A 20,487-nucleotide genomic window follows, 5' to 3' on the forward strand; every position below is an offset into this window, starting at 1 on the left:
ACTGGAGAGACAGTTCAGCAGTTAAGAGCAGATATTCTTAGAAAGAACCTGCATTCAGTTCCCAGCACCCATGTCAGGAGGCTCTCAGCTCCAGGGAATCCAACACTTTCTTCTGAACTCTGTGGGCACCTGCACTCACACGCATATGGACACACATATATCTGTATACTTTTAGTTAATAAAAAGAAAACTTTTGAAGATAATTATTTTGAAATTCTTTGGTTTTGCTGTCACCGGGAACTGACAGTCTCTAGAAGAACAACTGGTATATTTCACTTCTAATTTGCTACATTATAAAGCTTAAGAATCTATGTAATTAAAAGAATAAAGAAAAAAATCCAAAATCCCAGTATCTGAAGAGCAAGTATTCTGAATAACGTCATCGCAAGTAGTTCTTTATCGTGGGTTTCAGAAGATGTACTCACACTTCAATGTGCTAGGATTGTGGGCTAACAACAGCCGTCACATGACTTGAATGTTTCACGGCATGTTACATATACACATAGTCACTCATATTCCATTTCTAGCTAGTTTATAAAAGAGGCCTAATGCTCCCCAAAAAGGAAATGTTTCATTCTATGGTTCTTCTCTTCCTTCACCTTACTCTATAGTTCTATGATGATCACAGCTCCTCTTCCTTACTAATGTCACAAAAAGGTCTATGCACCACCACCTGGGAGCCAGAAGAAAGGCAGCACAGAGCAGGGGTACCCTTAAATGTAGTCCTTTGGCCTGTGGTGGTGTAGATGCCTTTAGTCCTAGCACTTGGAAGGCAGATCTGAGTTTGAGGCCAGCCTGGTCTACAGAGTGAGTTCTAAGACAGCCAAAGCTACACAGAGAAACCCTGTCTCAAAACAAACAAAGAAAAACAAGCCCCAAAACAAACTAAATCTACTCTTTTGAAATAAAGGGGGGATGAGGCAGGTAGAGACTGAGAGACACTAAACACCCAGAATACAATTAATTCTTAATTAGTTTCTGTTAGTGGAAAAGCAAACAAATGGTGTGTAAGAGAAGTAACAAAACAGTAGTTGTTTTTCCTAGAAAACAATAAAATTGTTTGAATTGTGGAATATTACTAAGTCACATAAAACAAGCGACAAGAGTAGCATGTGAGAGCCAGTGAGAGGCTCATGGGTATAGTGTCACCCGCCACACAAGGCTGGCAACCTGAGTTCAAGCCTCTGCATTCATGCAGAGATGAAAAGGGACAACTGAACCCACAATGCATTCCTCCTTCCACATATGTGCACACATACCCCACACTCTGAAAACACAATTTTTACAATAGAGTTTGAGAACCATGTAGTTGAGTTCACTCATTTCTTCAGTAGAAGGCTCAGGAGAAACAAAACTGCCTCTTTTTCAATGTGCTGTTTATCTATAGAGTTACAGTGTTACATGTACTGAGGGGTGATTTACCTTAAGCATTACCAATCACCCATGGAGAAATGGTGCTTTTCTTAAACCATGTTTAGGCTCTGCACACTTCCTCCCCCTTCCTTCCCTCCCTCCCTCTCTCTCCCCACTGCAACAGCTATGACAAACCTACTAGATAATTTGATAATTTTTCTACTTTTTAAAAAAGTTTTTTAAAAATTTAATGTATTATAATTTATTCAAATTACATCCTGAACGTTATCCCCTTGCTTATACCCTTTTTTTTCTACTTCTTATAGTACTCTGTTTAAAGCCACTGCAAAAAATAAAACATAAAAAGCAAGCCTTTATCCAAACAAACCATTTAATCTATTGGACTCAGATACTGCACAATATAACCATCCCACAAATCACTTTTTCATCCAAAGTCAAGAACACCCTGAAAATGAAACCACATTACTAACACTTGGGTGTTTGTTGCAAGACTGCTATTTACCTAAGTTTTAAGAGACTCTTAAGGCAAAAATACCTGGGATGTAATTACTCTGTGGCTCAATTCCTGCTGGGAAATTAGTGTTTTCTGGAATGGAGTGGGTATAGTCATCCAGAGGAGGCAGTTCTGTTAGAATCTCTGTGTGCCGGGGCACTAATACTGGAGGCAAAACTGCAAGAGTTAGAGAAATCTGAGTTAGTGGCAAGTGTGTAACAGGAGGTTACTCAAAGTTCTCATAAGGCAGAAGGCAGTAGCTTACTTTTCAAAGTCTGGGCACACTTATCTAGTATTATGACATTAATAAACTGACAAGTCTGATCATGGAGTTATTTATATAATTCACCATTTAAGTTTGCAAATTAATGTTAATTTACTTTGGAAGACAATGTAACCCTCTCAATATTATATTACCGTAAGAATTTATAAAGTTCTATTAGAAAGATGAGGGAACCCAATGGTGGTGGCGCACGCCTTTAATCCCAGTGCTAGGGAAGCAGGTGGATGTGAGGCCTGCCTGGTCTACAGAGTTCCAGGACAGGCAAAGGTACACAAAGAAACCCTGTCTGGAAGGGAAGGAGGGAGCGAGGGAAGGAGGGAGGGAGAAAGGAAGGAAAAAAGGAGAGAGAGAAGTGAAAGATGGTATCTTCACTAACATCAGATTTAAATTTTTTTCTAAAAATACAGGATTTTTTTTTTCAGTTTTAAGACCATCATTCACTAAAGCCAAAGTCCTACTACAATTCACCAAATTCTTTCAATAAAACCGTTGTTGCTCAAGTGATTCTGAAAGCACTCAGAGTGGAGTATTGGAAGCAAGCGGTATTCCAGACACACGGAGGGCTCCCAGAAGACAGCTGTGGGGTTTCCTGGCCATATACCTTGCTGTCCAACAGAGTGTGCTCCCAAGGAATGGATATGTCCCTTTTCCAACATAGTATTTTTGTAAGTTTAAAAAAATAAAGCATTTAACTCCTACCAAATAATATCCTCAATTTAAGGTAGTTTATTAGAACTTTACATTAAAAATTCCCTGAAACACAAGGAGAACTAGACTTCAGTCTTTTAGTTTAAAACCAGGAAAGCAAACCCCAAACCCACCTACAGTCTTCCTACCTGGTGTCTCAACTCTCTGGTAGTGGTAAGGATTTACACATACTTCATCTTTTTTCAGATTAAAAGCATACTCGCAGTTTTCAATTGCTTTGAGCTCATGATGACTGTGAAGGTCCGGCCAGCGCCATAACCGGCAATATATAACATGTGGCAACCCTTTCCGATGCGAAACCTGAAGACGGCCATCAAGAGACCTATTTGGAAGCAAGGGGGGAAAGGAGGGCATTTTTAAAAGGAGAGACTAGGTATCATCAGAAGGGCTAAATTAATACACTAAGAGCACAATGAAGGAAACCACAACCATTGAGTTAGCTTTAGTGACATTCAGGAAGACTAGTACACTCTGGCTTGGATCTGATCAAGCAAGCAGTGGCACTAGCACCGGCCTCCTATCAGTGTGCATGTAACAACCCACATGCCAATGGAAGGCTAGCCTTGTGGGACGAGTGATCTACAAAGTGTCATGTGGTTATACTCGAAAACGTCATCAACAGCCACTTTTTAATAAGATCAACTCCTTCAAAGGCATTAACTCTGAAGGCAGCTGGTTGTCAAAAAAAGGAGTAGTATGAAAATGGTAAATATCAACAATGGTGTGACAGTAACTAACTCAGACTAATGTGACTCGTTGTTTAAGTGTGACTTTTGATATCTAAGGCTTATTATTGATGAAGCTCACACAGAAATGTAGATGGTGATGAAATGGAATGGACAAATACCAATATGCTTAAAAGAGGATGGAGTGATTTTAAAAAATAAAGGTGACAGAAAAACAAGTTAGCCTACTGTTATAACTGTGATGTCACAGGTTCAATCAAATAGGTACTAGTATAAAGATGAGATTTAGATGAAACAGGAAATTTAGGAAACACTAGTCATGTATCTACTTAAAAATTAGGCCAATAACAAATTTATCTAATCTTGGACTACAATGGGTATATAGTTTTAAAAAGGTCTTATTCTTTATGGGACACAGTAATTTAAAGATTCAAAACTAAAATTGCATTGACCAAACATCATCTGAAACATTGAATATATTTTTAATACTGGCAAGCGGTTTCTTTACGTGCTATGCCTTACTCACAGTAAGTTAACATCCTAGACAAGTTACACTAAGCAACCCAGTTGAGGTCTTCCATAGCACCACCCTCCCACACGGTCTCTAGGGTCCCATAGAGGGCAGAATATTCACCTGGTTTGTTCAGAGAAGCTGTAAAGGCCTGTTGTATCCCACTGATCTACCGTATTTGGTGTACTCAGTCCCCAAATTTCAGAGCAAGTGCTGTGCATAAATTGAAAAACAAAAAGTTGATGTGAACATGGAAGCATGGTTATTCAAAATACCATGATGCAAAGCATGGAGAATGTACAGAATACTTCCTTCACCCAGAAAATATACATAGCTTCACCTGTCACCGGGTCAGTGCTGGCCACTATATTTTCTATATGAAGGAAGCCAATAAAATGGAACATGTGACTCCAGATAAGTTATGATTATGTTTTTGTATGTGAACACCAATGCTTGCTAACCTAATGGAATTATACCTATAAGGTCCTTGCCAACTTCCTCTATTAGAAGAGTTCATCCGATGCCAGCAGCCCCATTAACAGCTTCATTTCATTACTCAGTTAAAAAAAACAACAGCAACAAAACCCACTTCAATTAGAAATAGCTGTCAACTGGTACTTTTAATATAGAAACGTCCCAGTTAAAAGCAACACTTATTATTTGGGAGTGGTAGTGCAAACTTTTAATTCCAGCACTTGGAAGGGTGGAAGCAGATGATCAGTTCATTGCTTGCTACTCTAACCCAGTAAATTCAAGGCCTGCCTGGTCTATGAAATCCTGTCTCAAAATAAATAAGTAATCAAACAAATGAGATACAGCCATAGTTAAGATTTCCAAGTTATCTGTCTGTAATACTTAAAGAAATTCCATTTTACTGAAAGCTGTAATTGTTGTCCTGTATAAACTAAAGTCATTCTACTATAACGCATCCTACATTTTTCCCCACATCTCTTCCTAGAACATGGGCAGGTCAAAGATAATTCACCCTATTTCCCCTGAACTACTATTTCATTTCAAAATAACTACTGGCCTGTGTGCAAAGGGAAGAATTTAAGGGAAACCTTCAGAATGGACCTCCTGATTGCCTTGTCTCTTGGCTATGAAGCTGTAGTCAATTATAATTTTTGAGCCTCAATTCCACTTTTCATATTTTACCAAAGTCAATAAAATTTGAGAAAAAAGAAACATTTTGACAACTTTTCAAAATAAATAACTGACTGAGTTTCACATTTGCTCACCTTTTATGAGATAACAGGATCAACAAAAGGCACCGGGAAAGTTGAGGTTTTCTTGAGGCTAGAGATAGTTACAGCACTGGTTCTCACCCTTCCCAATGCTGTGACCCTTTAACATAGTTCCTCATGAGGTGGTCACCCCTAACCATAACATTATTATCATTGCTACTTCATAACTGTAATTTTGTTACTGCTATATGAGTTTTAATGTAAATTTTCTGATAGTCTTAGGCAAACTCTATGAAAGGGGTTGTGACCCACAGGTTGAGAGCCGTTGGTGTAGACTGACCCAGGACCCTTTAAAACAGCCAGTCGGCTGCAGGGCACCCCTGATTTAGGGTACACAGTAACTGGAACTGAACAGTTGGTGGGACAGAAGAGAGAGAAAGGAAAGAATAGGACAAAAGGACAGAAAGACAAAGAAGGAAAATAAAAAGTATCCTTGGACATTTTCCTGAGCTGCCCTGCCATGTTTTATATTCTCACTTTTTAACAGTGCATCACCATACTATAGAAAACAGAAGAAGACAATAAATGAGAGGATAATTTAGACTTCCCTCTTGTGACTCTGAACTTAATGAATAGTACACAGCTGATTCTTTCTTTGAAAACAATGTAAGGAAACTAACAGCATAATTAGAGGCTATTCTGTCATGATTAAGAAGATTTCACTCAGGTTCCTCTGAGAACACGAGAACCAGAACCAGGGCATAAAGCACCTAAGCTGTACACTCCTGGGCCTGAGATAAAGCAAAGAAAAAAGAGCTATGGGCAGGAGCGTGAACGGGCCTAGATGCAGACATGCAGACCTCAGCCTCGCCAGCCTCTGACTGCCACCATGCCACCATGCAGCTCACAGCTCTTCCCATGTTCCCTTAAACTGGAAAGATTGTTTAAAAACATTAATTCTAGCTGGTAAAATGTTTGCGTGTTTGTTTTTTATGTAGCTCAGACTGGCTTGAAACAGGCAATCCTGCTTCAGGCTCCCAAGTGCTGGATTATGGTTATGCGTCACCACACCCAGTCAGAAGAACACTTCAAAAACAGATCCACTTTGTAACATGCAAAGCAACTAGCAAGTATGTGTAATTATTAAAGAGAGAACTTTAACTAAACACAAAAGCACACGAAGAGAAACATGTCCCTAAGTCATAGATTTTTATGATCCAACAAGATTCTCTAAGTGTAACACACAATAAGAGCCACAAAAGGGCCCAGGAAAGACTGAGAATGACATCACAAATCTGCCTCAGTTCAAAAGCACAAAGACTAAGAACATACTAATTCAGAGCAGACTCTGCCTACAGCAAAGTCCAGGACTTCAATTAGGTCAGTTTTCCTCAAAACACAGCTCTGACAAACCAAATATAAAATATTTAAAAACAAATACAAAGACTAGAAACATTCCATCAGAAAGGTGTCAGCTTGCAGATGAGGAGTGCCATACTGGATGAGGGCTGTATTTCTAAGACTTTTTACTGGAAGGCAGTCCCCAGCCTTAGGACAACTGGAACTCATGCATTTAGACAGCAGTTTAACTATAAATAAAGGAACTTGTAAATAAAGGAATCTTCAAACAACTATGACCTCTGCCCAAATCCTTGGCTGACACTAATGGACAGACTGAGAGGAAAAAGCTCAAACAAGTGAGACTGTAGCCATTGTCAATAGCAGAAGTCAAGTCTAGATTATGACACTACTAGACACCTGCTAAAATAAACATCAAAACTCCTCAGGAGATGGGACAACAAAACCCAAGTTTCTATAATGCTTTGCTTCACGTAGCTAGTACACAACTAAAAGCCACACAATTAAGCAGCAACAGAAACAGGCTGGATGAGTGCTTTAGCAGAATTACTATGAGTATGTTCCTGAAATTAATGAATAGACCAACAAATGTAAAAATGAATTAAACAGAAACGCTAAAACTGGAAGTTACAAACTCTGAAATAAAGGGCCCAATGGCCAAAGAATAAATCAGTGAACATATACATTGGCAGAAATTACCCAACCAAACCAGTAAAATAAGAGACTCACAAACAAAATGAAGTCTCAGTATCGTGTGCAGTTACATAAGGAGAACAAAATAGAAAAACATTGAAATAAATTAATGGCTGGGGGAGAAATGGTTGGAATATTTTCAAGTCTTAAAACATTTTCAACTTAATAAAAAACTAAACATAAACACCCAAGAGGCCTAGTGAACACTAAGGAATTTAAACTACTCAACAAGCTATGACAGGCCGCTGTATCCTCTTAGAAGCTTCAGGTACAAATCTTTTCTTATTCTGTGCTCCTGTCAAGGACCTTTAGGCAAGCAATTCCTCCGAACTCCAGAAGAGGCCAGTCCCTGACCTGAGTAGGTATCAAGTTAGTACATGGAGGTACCTACCTGCACTGACACACCCAGTGGCCTTTCCATTCCCTCCCTATCACCATGTATCTCTGCCTGGGTCCCTAGATTTTCTTCCTTTAACACTCAGTCTCTCTACATACCTCTTGTTGAAACGGCAAAATAACATCCCATTCTTACTGCCTTTAAAATCTTGTTTGCTTAAAAAAAAAAAAAAGAAAAAACTTGTTGGCTTAATTCGGCAGTGCCAGGGCAGAATAATCCATTGCATACAGAGGCAGAAACACAACATCTCTTAATAAATGATGAAAGTTGAAAGACAACGGACCATCTTTACACAAGCAAGAGACAAGAATCTCCAACCCACAAGTCCACAAACAAGAAAAGTAGTCCTGTAAAAGAAGTCAAGACACAAATATGTTCTGAGGAGTGAAAACTCGATCACCTTGTTTCTAGCAGACTTTGCAGAAAATAAAACTAAATACTTCAGGATAAAGAGAAATATTAACATAAGAAAACCTAGTATCATGAAATTAAAAGCTGAAAAGGCTTTTGTACAGGTAAATGTACAAGGTGGTATTATTTTCTCATAATTTTTAAGAAACTGAGGGGATGAAGAAAAATTTGCAAACTTAAGAATACATGGATGTAAGTTTTAGACAATAGTAGATAAACAGAAATGTAAAAAGCAACTACATGATTACAAAGCTAAAGATGCTTATTATAGTCTAAAAAGTCAATTTATACCGAAAGGAAGATAGAAAATAAAAATGAAAGAAAAAAAAAAACTCCAAAAAGATGTGACAGAAGAAAACACAAAGAACCACACACAGTCCCAGAAAACAAAGCCCAAATGACATTAAGTCCAGTCACAGCAACAGTGACTTAACAGCACCTCCAAGGAGAAGTAGAGAAATATCACATGGAAACAAGTGTCCATACAAAAATGATAAACTTTAATAGCCACCTCCACAGGCAAGATGTTTAATAAAGAAAATGGTAGAGTAATATCAGAAACAATGGTTGACAGGACATAGAACAGTACAGGCAGTTTAGGGATGAGGCTTGATTCCTGCCTTTGGCAGGGAAACTGGAAATATCTTTGACCTTGCTCTGGCTGGAAGCCAGAAAAGCTACAAATATTTGGGGATGCAGGTCCCTGGTCTGGTTTCTAAATGATTTAGGGTTGCATCTCTTGAGCAGGAATGTTACAAGGATTAACAGCTTTGGGGGACACTGAGGACGAGACATTCTCCCCCAACTTCCCATTTCCCTATAACACTAGAACAACAAACACCTTAACTGCCTCTCGAGAACCCCCTGGCCAAATGAACAGAGTACAGGTATCCCTGGGTAGTAACATGGCCTTCAGATCTACTTCAAAGATTATGAGAGTACATATTTTTGTCTTTTCTCTTTAAGAGTTAATCCACTTGGGTGTGTCAATCACCTCCTTGGGAGTCCACTTCAGGAAAGCTGATTTATGGACATGATAAAGAGATGGAAGAAGGGCTGAAGAGATTGCTCATTGGTTAGCTCAGCTTCTGGCACCCATGGCATGGTGGCTTACAATCACCTTGGACTCGCCCCAGGGGGTCAGGTACCATCTTTTGAACTCTGTGGGCACACACATGATACACACATACATACAGGCAAAGCACTCATACACATAAAATACAAGTAAATAAATCTTTGGCAGGGGAAAAAATTATTCCTTTATTGAGCAATGTCCTTGTCATCCCAAGAAACCTTTCTCCCCCACAAAGCCACTTGCAAAGCTTCCACCATGTAGTGCCCTGGGACTTGCAAACTTTCCCATTACCCAGGAAAGTCTAACTTCCTTTTTCTTCTTTTCTATCTCTCTTTCAGATATTGGCCAAAGCCTGAGCTTGTCTTCCTGGGATCCTTAGGGCTTTCTCACTTTCTCTGCAGACCATTCCTCTTCCACCTCCATGTGGTTGCTTACCCAAACCCACTCTTTCTTTTCTTATAGCTTTCCCAGGCTTTCTTTTCCTATAGATTCTTTCTTCCCTGCTCTCTTTCTGGCAATTGCCAGAACAGTTTTCCTGTCCTAGTCTTCTCTGAAATTCTAATAAAACTGCCCATGACCTTCCTTCCTAGTACATCTTTTAAGTTCTCTCACTGACAAGACATAGACTGCAACAGAGGTAGCCCCAAATTCCATAAGAATAAGACTATTACCAAAGATTTTTTTAAAAAGACACAAAACACCTGACATGCCTGAAAATATCTAAAGTTGGTTTCAAGATACACGTGGTTGGGGATACAGCCCAGAGGTGGGGTGCTACCTGGCCTGCAGGAGGCCACAGCCCATTCTAGTAGGTGCCATAGGAAGAAAAGGGGAATAGCAAAACGCAGGAAGCAAAACCTGACAGATCAGTAAGAAATCAACACTGGAACAATCTTTAAACAGGCAGCTGGGGGAGCACACGTACACATAAACACATACACCCTACCTACCTGTACAGTGTTAACAAATAAATTCTCAAGGATGCTTAAAGTGTTATACACACACACACACACACACACACACACACACACACACACACACTCTCCCCCCCCCCCTCTCTCTCTCCTATTAGAATGTAAGTGCCTCAAGGACAGGTTAAGGACATTTTCTCTATATTCTTATGTGCCTAGCACACTGTCAAAACTAAATACAGACACAGGGGAAAAAGACATGGTAGGCAAATAATCAATATACACATCAACACATTAACTAGGCTTCCCGGTCACTTGTAAAATTTATAATGTATGACATAAACCTTGATGGTTTTACTGCTTTTTAGGTTTATAAAATACATTGTCTTAGGGTTTCTATTGCTGTGAAGAGACGCCATGACCACAGCAACTGCAAAACATTTAACTGGAGCTGGCTTATAGTTCAGGGGTTTAATCCATTATCATCATGGCAGGAAGCATGGCAGCACAAAGGCAGCCATGGTGTTGTACAGGCAGCTGAACAATTCTACATCTAGATCTGCAGGCAGCAGGAAGAGAATACTACCCTGGGCCTGGCTTGAGCATCTGAGGCCAGAAGGTCCACTCCCCAGTGGCACACTTCCTGCAGCAAAAGCTACACCTATCCAACAGGGCCAAACAACAGTGCCACTCTCTGTGGGTCTACGGGGGACCGTTTTTATTCAAACCATCTCATATGTAAATTGTATAATTTTCAACCTTCTCAAAACCATTCCTCACACTCCTTTCTCATTAACTCCTACCTTCCATTCCCTACTTGCAGGGGTAACTGCCAAATTCACTTTTTTCACCTTAAGGCTGGCGTCTTCCAGAGTATCATATAAATGGAATTAATACACTGTACACTCTGTGCTCAGCTTGACTCATGCAGCATGATGATTCTGAGATTCAACTATGCTAACGTGGAGCACAGTCCTTTGTGTGTGTGTTTGCTGAGCTTTCCAGTCCCCGAACAGATGAGTTTCTTTAGTCATTGCTTTCTGGTGGATACCCAGGCTGTTGGCCAGGCTGTAACTGGTAGGAATAAAGTTGCTACAAACATCCAAGCTGTAGAATGCATTCTTGGTAGACATAGTTTCACTGGTGTTGGGCACGACATACAACTCTGCAGACTTTAGCTAGATGCATGTTTGGTTTTGTTAAAAACAGACAGTTCTTCTTGAGTGAGCGTACCATTTTTAATCTCTCCCCCATTACGTAAGACTTCTGGGGACAGTCAGTCTATTTAATTATTCTGGTGACAGTTCTGTAGTATTTCCTTATGGTTTCAGTTTGCATTTTTCTAGTGACTAATGATACCACATTTCCCTGTCCCTTTCTATCTTTTGTGTCACATCCAAATCTGTCAATTTAAAACCTGAAGCCAAGCTGGGCATGATGGTGCATGCCTGTAATCACAACAACAACAGTCGGATCTCTGTGAGTTCAAGGGCAGCCCGGTCTACAAAGCCCAGGACAGCCAAGTCTACACAAAGAAACCCTGTCTCAGAAAAACACAAACAAGCAAGTAAGCCACAACGAAAGCCTGAAGCCACTCATTACCTCACTCCTGAATTATAGAATTCCTTATGAATTCTACATGCAATGTTCTTTCAAGATACGTTTCACAATTATTTTTCTCCCACTCTGGCCTGTTCTTTTTTAAAGACTCTTCTGGCAAGCCGCTTCTAACACTAACACAACCCGGCATAACTTTCTCTTGGAGCCAGTGCCCTTTAAAGAGAGCCTACTCCCAAGCCACAGATAAAAATCGCAGTGACTCCCTACATTTTCTGACAGTATAACAAGAGGCTGAGCTCTTTCTTCCTCGCAAATACCCAACCGTCCCAGGGCTCACTTCTCAAAGACCCTCCTTTTCCTGCTGGACTGCCCAGTGTCTTTACTCAAAGACTCCAACAGTTCTTCATCTTCTCCTACATTTTAGTTTATGTACTTAGAGTGCACATGTGCACACATGTAAGTTCAACAGTGTACATGTGGAGGTCACAGGACACCGTGTGAAAGTCATTTTCTCTTTTTACTACATGCTTGAGTCCTGGGGACTGAGCTCACTCAGGCTGTTGTCTCTCAGGCCTGGTGGCAAGCACTTTCACCCACTGTACTGGCTGGTTTTGTGTGTCAACTTGATGCAAGTTAGTCATCAGAGAGGAAGGAGCCTCAGTTGAGGAAATGTCTCTATGAGATACAGCTGTAAGGTGTCTTCTCAATTAATGATCAATGGGAGAGGGCCCAGCCTATTGTGGGTGGTGCTGGCGGTCCGGGGCTCTACAGAAAGCAGGCCGAGCAAACCATGAGAAATAAGCCACTAAGCAGCACTCCTCCATGGCCTCTACACCGGCTCCTGTCTCTCCGATCCTGCCCTGTCTGAGTTCCTGTCCTGACTCTATTTAATAATGAACAGGAATATGGAAGTGTGAGTCAAATAACCTTTTCTTCCCCAACTAGCCTTTTGGTCATGGTGTTTCATTGCAGCAATAGAAACCCTAACTAAGACACCCACTAAACCATTTCCCTAGCCCTCAAATATGTTTCAATGTATTTTACACAACTTATTTCTTTTTATATGAATACCACACTGAAAGTATTAAAGTCCACTAGCTTAATAGTACTGAGTGCTTAAACTAAAAACATGATTTATCTGCCAACTTATCAGCTGGCCACCTCACAAGGAAGAGACGAGCCCTGAAGTTGAGTAATTTAGGACTGTAAGCTAGACCTGCTGGAGTCTGTAAGCTAGACCTGCTGGATCTGTAAGCTAGACCTGCTGGATCTGTAAGCTAGACCTGCTGGATCTGTAAGCTAGACCTGCTGGAGTCTGTAAGCTAGACCTGCTGGATCTGTAAGCTAGACCTGCTGGAGTCTGTAAGCTAGACCTGCTGGATCTGTAAGCTAGACCTGCTGGAGTCTGTGATACAGATTCTAGGTTTGGTCATATCCTTCCATCATTAATTTCTGCTTTCCACCCATTCTTCAAAACAAAACAAAACAAAAAAACCCTATTTCTTTCATTTTCAGCAGGCTGCCCTAAGTCTGCCCTACATATGTGGCCAGCCAGTGACCTTCAACACCATTTAAAACTTTTGTGGAGCTCTCCTGTGTAGTTCAGTACTTGCTGGGATTCTGGTCTCACTGCTCAGTGCTGTGTTTGTCCAAAGCTCTGACTTGTGGGACTTCAGGTGAGAGACACAGTAGGCTCTGCACTGGAACGTTAGCTACCCTGCACACTCTGCATGGATAAAAGCAAAACCTACCATAGTGCTCCTTTTCTTCTCCCAACTGGCAAACGCTATCTAAAATATGTCTGTTCTAGCTTCTCTACTACCTCACACTACATCAGTTCCATATAGGCAGTTATGTGACGAAATGTCAGCCTGAGAGGAAGACATACCTAGCTATACTAAATAAACACTGATTCTTTACTGTCTTTGATTTCTCTTGGCAAAGCTTTGGAATGTCATGGAGAGATCTTTTATCATTTAGGAAAACTGTATTCCTGGGTATTTTAGTTTTACAGATGGAATTCTTTTCTTATTATCTCTTCCATTTGTTTGAGCTAGTATTTATAAAAATATTACTTGCTGAATTTACTCATTTGCTTTTTCCCTAAGTTATTAATCATGTCACAGAGAGAATGGTGACCCACTGCAACTTTGTTTTCTAGACTTTTCATTAATTCACTGAGTTGGTTAGTTTCTCCACTGACATAATGAACCAAGACACAAGAATAGGTATTTCTGACTAGTTACTGATCTTAGAGAAAGTTCGGTCTTCTGTAATTAAATATGTGCCATATTTTTCTTTAAATGTCCTTAATCAAGTAAACACCCCATCTGCTGAAAATGTAAATGGACTCTGAATTTTGTTAAGATGCTTTCGACCTTAACCTTTACGTTTCTGTTGTTAATCCACTGAATTACAATGATTAAATTTTGGAAGTTACACAATAATTTTGCACTGTTAGTATAGTATAGATTATACTCAATTATGATGCATTGTCCTTCTATTGCCCATCACTTGAGTGCACGACAACAACTTTTGTCTATGTTCCTAACAAATACTGACCCTACAAATACCTCCACCCTCATTTAGTTTGGCACAGCCCTTCTTAAATGTACAAGGACCCAAAGGGGCAACTGCAATGTTCCCCAGTATTTATTTTTCATGTCTACCTTTAAGTGCTGTTTCAATGCTACCTGAGATTCCCCTGGATGTTCCCTGCCTCTAAAAACTAACAACGTGTCTCCCAGACATGTAACATCGTTGGCCAATGAAATGATTTAATATCAAGTCTAAACACGGTTTGTGGGACTATTTGAAGCCCTTTGAAAATTATGAACGTTTTACTTAAAAAATATAGCTAATATAATGAAGAGTACAAAGACTTTAACTTTAGTAATTCAGCATATGGATTTTCTAATTTTATTTTCACATATAGTCTTTAACAACAACAACAAAAGTATCCCAAAGCTGGGTGTGGTGGCACATGCCTATAATCCTAGCACTTGGATCTCCATGAGTTCAAGGACAACCTGGTCTACAAAGTGAGTCTAGGACAGCCAAGGCTACACAGAGAAACCCTGACTTGAAGGGAAAGTATATAACAATAACACATATCTCAAATGGAAAAAATTTTTTTCTAATAAAAAAAGGCATCATTTTTTATCTTTCAAATTAGATGCAGAAAAAGAGACCGTGTTTCATACAAAGTGAAAGGTAAGGCTGCCACCTGAGGTTGTCCTTCAACCACTATACAAATGCTTCAACACCTGTACGCGCGTGTGTACTCACACACGCCTACACGCACCACAGTTCCATGTACATACAAAGGGACTTTAAATGTGTTTAACATAAGACCCCTTGAAAAACCTAAAAACCATAAGTGTAGGCATCTAAAAACCATCAAGAGTCTCAAAAGTGCCCTTCAAAGTATTTTACAGGATCTTTATCCACAACCCAAGCACTTCCCCAATTTATAAAAAGAACATATAAAAACTGTAATTGCTCGCTACTGCTGATAAAAAGGTATCATTACTTACAACCTCAAAGTTCTACTCTTGAATTGATAGTTTTATTGATTTCATTAGGCTTACAAATAAACATATCTGAATTAAGTTAAATTATGCTACACAATGTAGCCAACTAAAGCCTCTTCTAAGTATGATGGGTCATATAATTTAACGCACATAAAAGGGAAGTGAAGACATGGGATATAAATACGTAACCCCTATTCATAGCCACTGAGATATATATATATATATATATCTTACAATTCTCACACTATTCCAATGGGCCACAAACTGAACTATGAGACTCACACAGCAACGCCACCTTTCCCACACAAGGGAACAAAAAATAGTAGCCACATCTACTTTACTAGGATCCACTTCTCAGTACTGAGTGAGTAAGCTAACTCAAAGCCAGGCAATCAAAGGCAAATGCAGAGCTCCCTAATCAATGCTCCACACAGACCCACATTTACCCACCATCATGCACAGACGAGAAGAATTAGTCTCTTCTCAAGCATGGAAGCACCCGTGTTTAGAAACAATAAAAGAAGACCATAGTTTAGGTTCCAAGTGACTATTCCAGTTTGCCCAGACAAATAAAAAGTATAGGAACAGGAAGTGAGAAAAGAAGTTAACAATCTGAACAAACTTCTTTTGGTTTACTCTGACATTTAAGTTTAGAAGATGCAAAAAACCCACCAAGTTTCAATGACCACACTAGAAACATACTAACTATCCTGAAGGGTCACAAGCCTAACAAGCAGTATGGTCATCTCACTGGAGAGGAAAATTTGCTGAAAGACAAAAAGGTGAGGCTTTTCTTTTTTTCCCCCAACAATATATATATTCCCAGCTGACTTTCAACCGTGCACACCTACTGCTTCCATGTTTCTAAGTAACACTTTTCTGGAGGCAGGACATGTGTATGTATGTGCATGAGTGTGTACGTAAAAGAAACCTAAAAAAACAACAGACTCGTCCTTTTACCTTTTAATTGTAATTTTGTTTTGTTTGTTTTCTTGAAACAGGATCTTGCTGTGTACATCATGCAGACTTTTGTGGAATTCACAATTTTATGAGCCTTTAAAGCTGAAACTACCGACCACCAGGTCCAGTTCTAAACTGTCCTTTAACAGAGAAACTGACTTCAAAGAACACCAAATGGTGCTAATTTCAGCAGCACATGAACTATTACAAACTGTAATATACAGAGAAAAATAGAAAAAAATGAACAAGAACTAAACTGCCCTAAATCCTACTTAAACATTAAGCTGTGTTAACTCTAAGAGTAAAGCACACTTTTACATATATTAGGAAAAGATTATAGCGCCTATTTTTCCTTTCCATCCATAATTAACCACCACTAAAATTTTGGTATAGCTCTCTTTTATGTTTCATGATTAAACCTAACATTTTAAATACTCGCTTTATCAAACTACAAATATTCTTTAGGTTCTCTAGTATAAGTAGTTTGTCTAACAGAAAGTTTTCTTGATTTATCAAAATGATGCCTAAGTCCTTCTTAAACCTTATATACTTGCTGGGTTTGCATTTGTTTACAAGTGAAACCTCTAAAGCTTTCTGTTTACCATTCTTGTTCAACTGTGGCATAAAACAAGTTGGGAAACTTTCTTTATTATCAGAATTAAAGAAACTAAGTGGATTTCAAAATTTCCTTTCCTATAGTAAAAAGCATTACAAGAGCATGAGAAATCTTTCACTGTTCCCTTAGGATGTAAGACTATAAAAGTGAAAATATGATCAAAGTATTTCCAGCTTAAACTCAGAAAATGAATGCTGCATTCTTACACACATATGCACAACGACAAGGCGACTATATTACTATTTTAGATCCCATTGTAACTTGCCTTTAATTTTTTATAATTCCATCCCCATCAGAGATTTTAATTTAATTTTATTTTATTGTAGCTAAAATATACTTTTTTGTTTGTTTGTTTTCCCCAAGTTAATTCCATTTTGACTTTATGATTGAGTTTTCTCCCTTTCCTAGGTGTTAAAGCTGCAGAAATACAAGGATTTCTTGAAACTCTATTGTGCTTGGCCCAGACTTCAAGGCCCAGTTCTACATGAATTGCTCTGTGCCACTGCACATCATGGCAAGAATGTTGACCAGTGCTGTTATCTTTCCATCTTCCAATCCCCCAAGGCAGCCTGAGGTAGGGCAGCAGAAAGACAGAAAGACAGGACTGTCTTGGGCAATTTTAATCCCACTCTAATATTAGTGAGGTGAAGGGAACAAAGAGGAAACTGCTGAAAGTCAACAAAACAGGCAGTTTAGCTGTAAACACTTGCTATATTTTAAACCAACATGTTCTCCATCACTTGACCTTGTGATTTTAGGTTTGCAATATCTTAAGGTATTTATTTTATTAACACCTTACTTGCAATTTTAAGTAAATGTGGCTAAATCCATTTTATATCACATTTGAAATAACTGTTTAAATTGGGTTTAGATTACCCACAACATACCTTTTCAATTCTCACCTCTCATCTTTTACACTATATAAATGAGGTAACTGAATTTCAATTAAAATTTACTACATTTAAAAATATTTAATAGTTAAAGAAATGACTCGTAAATGACTTAATTTCCTACTTCTACCGAAAAGTTTTAAGATATCCCCATCCCTCCTGAGGAGTTATTGACAGCTGATGGCTTCTGGAAGAGGGGAGTCAATGTTTTTAAAGAGTGTAGCCCTTGGTGGATCAAGCATGCTTAATCGGATGGCCTACACCCTGAGTATATGGGCAGCACAAACTGGAATCAGTGTGGTTTTGTTTTGTTTTTTAAAGAGGACAAAGTTGGAAGCCAGTGAGGAGGGTGTAGAGGCAGGTCTGGAAAAATTTGGGGAGGAGTAAAAGGTGAATATGATCAAAATAACTGTATAAAATTCTCAAAGAATAAAAGTATTTTTTAAAAAAGCATGGTAAATCAAGTAAGCTTCTAAACTTCAAGTAAATTTTGAGAGTAAAACCAAGATAATCTTTAATTGGGTAAGAGTACATTGCAATAATGAAAAAGATCTACAATATAAAATCTCTAACAGAGCCTATAAGCAGAATGGAAAAGAAGAGAAGCCACTGCTAAGGTGATCTCCAGTACACAGCACCACACAGATCACTTTAACCAGTCACCACTGTTCCCTGCTACTTCACGAGTCTGACTCTGGCCTGCCTTGGATATACCCACCAGTGACCCACGAGGTAATCCTACCTCCACTCCAGACAGCCTCATGTGCTACCTCCTCACTCAAAATCTACTGTGGAGAAGTAATCAGGAAAGAGATTCCAATACCAGCCTCTGGCCTCCCTGTACCACATGGGTGATTAAGCTCACATACAGTACTTAAACTGCCAAGTTAAGTGTGCAGCACACTTCTATAATTCTAGCATCCTGGAGAGGCTGACCCAGGGTGATCTCACGTTCAAAGCTATTCAAGGGGAGACAGAAAGTGCCAGGGATGTAACGCAGGGGTAGAGTACTTGTAACACGGATAGGTCCTGTTTGCTTAATCCCTATCACCATTAAAAACAAACAAACAAACAAAAACAACAACAAAATGAGGCTGCTTTCTTAGGCTTCTGAATTTAAGACTTTTCAACAGCTCCATCCTTCCACGTCATGTTCAAGCACACTGTGAAGTCTGTACAGCATGCTGTCGGTCCTTGTGACCTTCAGTCACCCCTCCACCACCACTAGTCCCTCAGTTCATACTCTAAGGACATCTGATCACTGGGAATGAGCAATCCTTCCATCTCCAACTTCTATTATCTCTGTCCCACAGCGCTACTATTAAAATTGGTTTCTCCTGACTAATCTCTACTCTCCACCAAAGAGACTCCCAAGAACAAGGCTGCCCACAGCTTCCTCTGGATAGAGGTCCCTGGGCATGCTTCTTTCCCTGTAAGTACTATACCTGGAAAATTATTTAAGTTTACCTCACTTCCTAGAAACCAGTTCAATAGCAAATCCAATGCTTATCAGCCAAGTAGTAAGCACGTCAGAAACATTTACAAACTAAAATGCCACCAACCACACAATAAAAAATTAACAACTAAAGCTTGACCTAATTTTAGCCAATTCTGCCAAAAGTCCTGAGATCTCAATTTCCAAAACATAGGTCAAATGCAGTCACTGGATACAGCACAGCTCCATCCTGCTCTCGACAGTCCCAGCATTACAGCAGACTTCCATATTCCCATTCACCTTATACACTCATTCACATCTCCAAACAGGCACCCAGGACCATCACCACTTCCTTCTCAGCACCTGTCCATTGGCCAGTGTATCTTGGTAAGATACAGGGGTTTTTTGGTGTGGGTTTTTTTTTAAAATCTTTTTAAAAATGCAGTTTTAAGAAACAATCCTCATTTGATCCTGTTATTAAGTCAAACATTCAAATTTTCCCAGCTCCCTAAAATGCTGAGGGGTCCCTCCACAGCAGTCCTTCAATGCAGGAAGGTAGTCACTACCTTGGAATCTCGACAGTGGACTCTACCTCAGTGAAGAGCTGCTCCCAAGAGATCAGCTCAGACCTTATCAAGCCAAAGCAGCTTCTTTAAACCTTCAAGCTCGCAAGCTCACTATTATCCCATTACTGCACTGCCTTCTTTGAGTTCATTACTATCTTAAATTATGTTCAGTTATTTAATGGGTAAATCTCCCTTAGGGATTTTCTATTGGCTCGTCACTACACCCCCATTTGTCCAGGAAACAACACCATACACCCACCAAGCATCTTATTAGCATATGTAAAAACAACCCAAAAGGTAACTTAAGATATGCATGAGACCAAGGGACAAAAATGGCTTATTAGTCTACTAAACATGGCAGAAAACAATCTTCTCCATCTGCGAAGCAGAAAGTCTGGTGTTACTGGGATCCATTGTGTACTGGCATCAGGTGTGTATTTCTCAAAGCTCCCTGGAAACAAGTTGTTAGCCCTAGCCTATGGCACCATCACTCAGGGAATTCTGCCCTCTGGACAGACACATGTAGCTATGATGTACAAGGAAAGCCCTGGAATATGCTTTCAAAACAACTTGTAACATCCTAACTGTGGTACTTACCTATAGAATGATTACAATTATACCCAAACTTTCAACCTCTTAAGGAACAGGTCTTTCCAGTGTAGGAGGCCAGCCTCTGAGGAGTCCCAACTACAACACAACAAGCTGAGACTCTGCCTCACCTACTGTACTTCCTTAAAAGTGTGCATCTTACTAGGAGTCAGCAGCCTTTTTAACTACGTACTGATTGACCAAGGCTGTAGGAAACTACTAGCCAATGCCTGTCAGCTGTAGTTTGGGGTATC

At 39.6% G+C, this 20,487-nt stretch overlaps 1 protein-coding gene across 4 annotated transcripts in view; it reads right to left on the reverse strand.

Moving 5' to 3' along the window:
• Window positions 1-20,487, reverse strand: part of SMAD2 (SMAD family member 2) — a 57,145-nt gene that overhangs the window by 14,321 nt on the left and 22,337 nt on the right. For 3 of the 4 annotated variants that reach the window (XM_084780994.1, XM_084780995.1, XM_084780996.1), the window contains exons 3-5: window positions 4,179-4,268; window positions 2,987-3,180; window positions 1,910-2,044 (exon numbers count right to left, since the gene is read on the reverse strand). In XM_084780994.1, the coding sequence (XP_084637120.1) occupies window positions 1,910-2,044; window positions 2,987-3,180; window positions 4,179-4,268 (419 nt within the window). The remainder of the gene's footprint in view (window positions 1-1,909; window positions 2,045-2,986; window positions 3,181-4,178; window positions 4,269-20,487) is intronic. The other variant, XM_084780993.1, reaches the window with a different exon arrangement.

This window comes from Acomys minous (assembly GCF_964271855.1).
Source record: "Acomys minous genome assembly, chromosome: 4".
Lineage (NCBI taxonomy): Eukaryota > Metazoa > Chordata > Mammalia > Rodentia > Muridae > Acomys > Acomys minous.